Source organism: Chaetodon trifascialis, chromosome 14, assembly GCF_039877785.1.
Source record: "Chaetodon trifascialis isolate fChaTrf1 chromosome 14, fChaTrf1.hap1, whole genome shotgun sequence".
Classification (NCBI taxonomy): domain Eukaryota; kingdom Metazoa; phylum Chordata; class Actinopteri; order Chaetodontiformes; family Chaetodontidae; genus Chaetodon; species Chaetodon trifascialis.
The window spans coordinates 21,647,605-21,651,293 of NC_092069.1; the positions used below are offsets into that span (position 1 = coordinate 21,647,605).

The window sequence follows — 3,689 nt, forward strand, 5'->3', positions numbered from 1 at the left end:
AAAAAAAAAAGCGCGTCAAAATGCGGCCGAATATATATATAAAAAAATGTTTGTGGAGACTTGTGCTGGTTTGTTATTGACACCGGGCACAAACAGGCTTCCTTTCAATGCCCTGATTGATTATTGATAAAGCCGCTGATAGCCTCGCGCCGACGGTTATTTGAGAAGAATGCCGCGCTGTTTGGTCAGGGATTTCATCGATAAGCTGTTCTCTGCGAGGCGTTTGATGTTGGGAGCCGACACACCTCACCTTTCTGACTCACAGTCAGCATATAGAACCACACACACACACACACACACACACACACACACACACACACACACACACACACACACACACACACACACTGAAAGAAACCCGCTCGTAAAGGCTCCGTTTACTCTGCAGGGCAACGCTTGTGTGAGCTGCAGCCTTTGACGATAAGCCAGCGCGGAGTGTGATTTGTCACAGAATGAAACAGGAAAAATAGGCCCCGACGTTAAAACGGCATGTCAGAATAAAAGCCTCAGAGTTGATAAGGTATTTAGTCTTGTCAGTATGCCAAACCGGAACGTATTTGGCAACATGGACATCGGCCTGCGAGGTTCTTAAGATGCACATTTTCTCACAATAACAATCAATAAAAGAGTTTCCTTAAAATAGAAACCCTATAATAGAAGGCGAGTAAATAATAATAATAATAATAATAATAATAATAATAATAACTGGTACTCTACTGTTTTTTTCCCCAAAGGACTATTTCCGCCATTAAACACCGCATGTGTTGACATATTTCACAACAAAAGCTTAACTGTCTTGTTTCCATAATTTATTAATAGGACTGTTTTGTAGTAAGTCAAATATCTATATAAGTTACAAAGAAATAAAACGTACAAATACCAATGAAACGACAACAAACCGGCAAGAGCGTCAAAAACTTTGTACAACAGATAGCTAAAATCCAAACCTTTTACAGAAATATACAAGCTAGATCTACGGCTTACATTAAATTCTATTATAAATCAGAGTCACGTGTGTTTGTGAGGGGGGTTTGACAGCACCCATATACATCAGTTTTAGTGTATATGCCTCCCTGTTCAGGTTCACTTTTTCCCCAACTAACGCGGCCTATATTCTTCTTTTGTGTCAATATAATTTACATAAATAAATCCCAAGACTTTCACATCCGCAGTTTCTGGTCAAAAGTGTTTTTTTTTCTCTCCTTCACTTCCATTTTAGTCACACTTCCTTCCAAAAGGTGAAAATTCAAAGAGGAGCTGCGCCGACTTCACTCGGCTCTGGTTCAAACGCGCACATTTACAGTGAAACTTGTCGAGTCTTGAAAGAAAAAAAAAAGTATTTTTTCTTTAAATAGAAGAATTGGTTTAAATCATAGCTGGTGCCTCTTGTCACCACGTCCTGCCGTATAACAGGGCTGAACACTGCAGGGCCGAGCCGTACTCTGCGCCGGGGGAATTGAGGTGGGAGAGGCCGGCCACTTGGCTCTGCAGTGACGGCGGACTGGAGGAGTGCGGTGCCAGATCTGGAGAGTGGCCTGTGCTTCCCACCTGCTGGCTCTGATGCTGCCCGAGGCCGGACGTGTTGTTGGACATGATCATGACATTGCCCCCTTGCTGATGGTGGGTCTGTGCGGAGGTGGTGGGTGTGTGGCCGCTGCCTTGGCACGGCTTCCCGTCCTTCACCAGCACCGGCACGGCCACTCTCCGCGGGGACTGCTGCTGCTGCTGCTGGCAGGAGCCGCTGTCCTGCTGCATCTGCTGCTGGGACACTTTGTCTTTCGCCTGCCTCTTCATCTTATACCGGTGATTCTGAAACCAGATTTTCACCTGGGTCGGGGTGAGGTGGATCATACTTGCCAGGTGCTCCCTCTCCGGCGCCGACAGGTATTTCTGCTGCTTGAAGCGTCGCTCCAGCTCGTAGACCTGCGCCTGGGAGAACAGCACTCGCCTCTTTCTCCTCGGGGTGCTGGACAGAGAGCCCATGCCTTTACCCACGTCTGCCAGGGAGCTGAGGCTGCCCATGCTGCCCATGTTCATGCCCGACGACGAGCCCATGAAGCGAGAAACTGAGGGGAAAAATATAAAATGAATACACTGAAAACACTGATTTTACTTGCAAAAGTGTAACACTTGAGTCTGAAAATGTATTGATTTTTGTGATGGATAAAACTATTGGTTATCATTGGCTATCGTTCTAACCCTGATAATTATTTTTATGGCTGCCAAAGTGCCACTCTCCATTTTGACAAGCAGCAGAGTAAAAATTAGTTTTTTAATCCTCCCCAAAGAGGCAGGTATCCATAAAAACAAACCCTGCGTGTCAAAGTCCACATTCATCCAAACTGTCAGATTGTAAAGGAAACCTCTGAGCGCAAATTACAGCAATACACCATGACTGACAGCATATTATTATTGGATTAATGTACTAAAGCATTCAACATTAAATTATCTTAAATAAAGGCGCAAGTTTGGAGGGAATTTCCCGCATGAATGCTCCTCATGGTGAGACTTTTTTTCCAGATGTTGCGCGCCGTGGATGAAATGCGTGTTTTTGCTTTATCTTTGCGCTCCCTGATGATAAAATTAAAACCTAGCGGATGAAATGGAGACTGTAGGGGGGTTGGAGAGCGCCCACCTTGGCGCACAAAATGCAGCAGGCATTAAAGAAACGCAGCAGAAACACGAGACATGCACATAAAACTGCGTTTCGCATTTTAAGACACGGCGACAACTCAAAGGCTGCAGCCAAAGTTCAGGTGCAGGCTACTCACTGGTGGAGAAGCGCGGGTCCGGGTTGGCTCCGTACCAGCCGGTGGCCGTGGTGCTGCCCCTCATACCGTCCTGGTAGGACGGCAGGTCGCCCATGTTGCCCAGGTTGCCGTTACAGTAGCCCCCCATGGCCGTGTGTGACAGCTGAGAAACACCTGCCGCAGTCATGTGGTAAGCCGCAGACACAGTCCCATTGTGGCCCATGTGGTGCTGCTGCATCGCCGCCTGAGAGACCTGCGGCTGCCGGTAAGAAGTGAGAGGTGCCCCCAAGTTGTTATTCTCCATACTTACTTTCTTATAGCTCTCCTCAAGGGGACTCAAGATATCGGAAACAGAAAAAGGAGTCGTATGCTTAGGGCTCATCGACATTGTTCTGTGGCTGGAGAGGGAGAAATTAGAAGGCAAGGCAATCTCTCCTTCTCTCTCCTCTCCTCTCCCTTTTTTTTTTTTTTTTTTTTTTTTTTTTTTTTTTGGCCAAAGCCCCTCTGGTTCCTGTTGTCTCAACGTCGATCCTGGTAGATGAACACGTAGGAGAGCGCCTCAAGTCCGCCTTAATTGGATTGAGTGGGAGCTCGGTGCTGGCTTTGGTTTGTTTTAGCTGGGTGCCAGGTTTAAGGCTACCATCAGAGGCGGGGCATCGGCAACAATACAAAACAGCTCTAGCCTCCTTTCGCCGACCGTAATTTCACTTACAAGACATGTGCCTCCCCTCCCACTAACAATAACATAAGCGCCGTGCATGATCATAAATGTTCATCCCGGCGGCTGCAGGCGCTGTCCGGACCCGCCGCAGCTGCCGGATTTGGAGTTTGGGACTTGTTGCTGTCGCTGATAAACACGCGGCTGCACCTTGAGACTGCGCTGACCACAATACACTTTATTAACTGTAGTGATGTTTACGAGGGCCTCTTGATGAAAGG

The 3,689-nt window shown here is 47.1% G+C and overlaps 1 protein-coding gene across 1 annotated transcript; it reads right to left on the reverse strand.

Annotated features, from left to right (window-relative positions):
• Positions 1–800: 800 nt before the first annotated feature.
• On the reverse strand, positions 801–3,448 carry nkx2.1 (NK2 homeobox 1). The gene is made up of 2 exons (XM_070979409.1): positions 2,772–3,448; positions 801–2,066 (listed from the first exon to the last, which is right to left on the reverse strand). Exons 1-2 carry the CDS (start codon positions 3,136–3,138, stop codon positions 1,390–1,392), a joined length of 1,044 nt encoding a protein of 347 aa, XP_070835510.1. The 5' UTR covers positions 3,139–3,448; the 3' UTR covers positions 801–1,389.
• Positions 3,449–3,689: the final 241 nt, after the last annotated feature.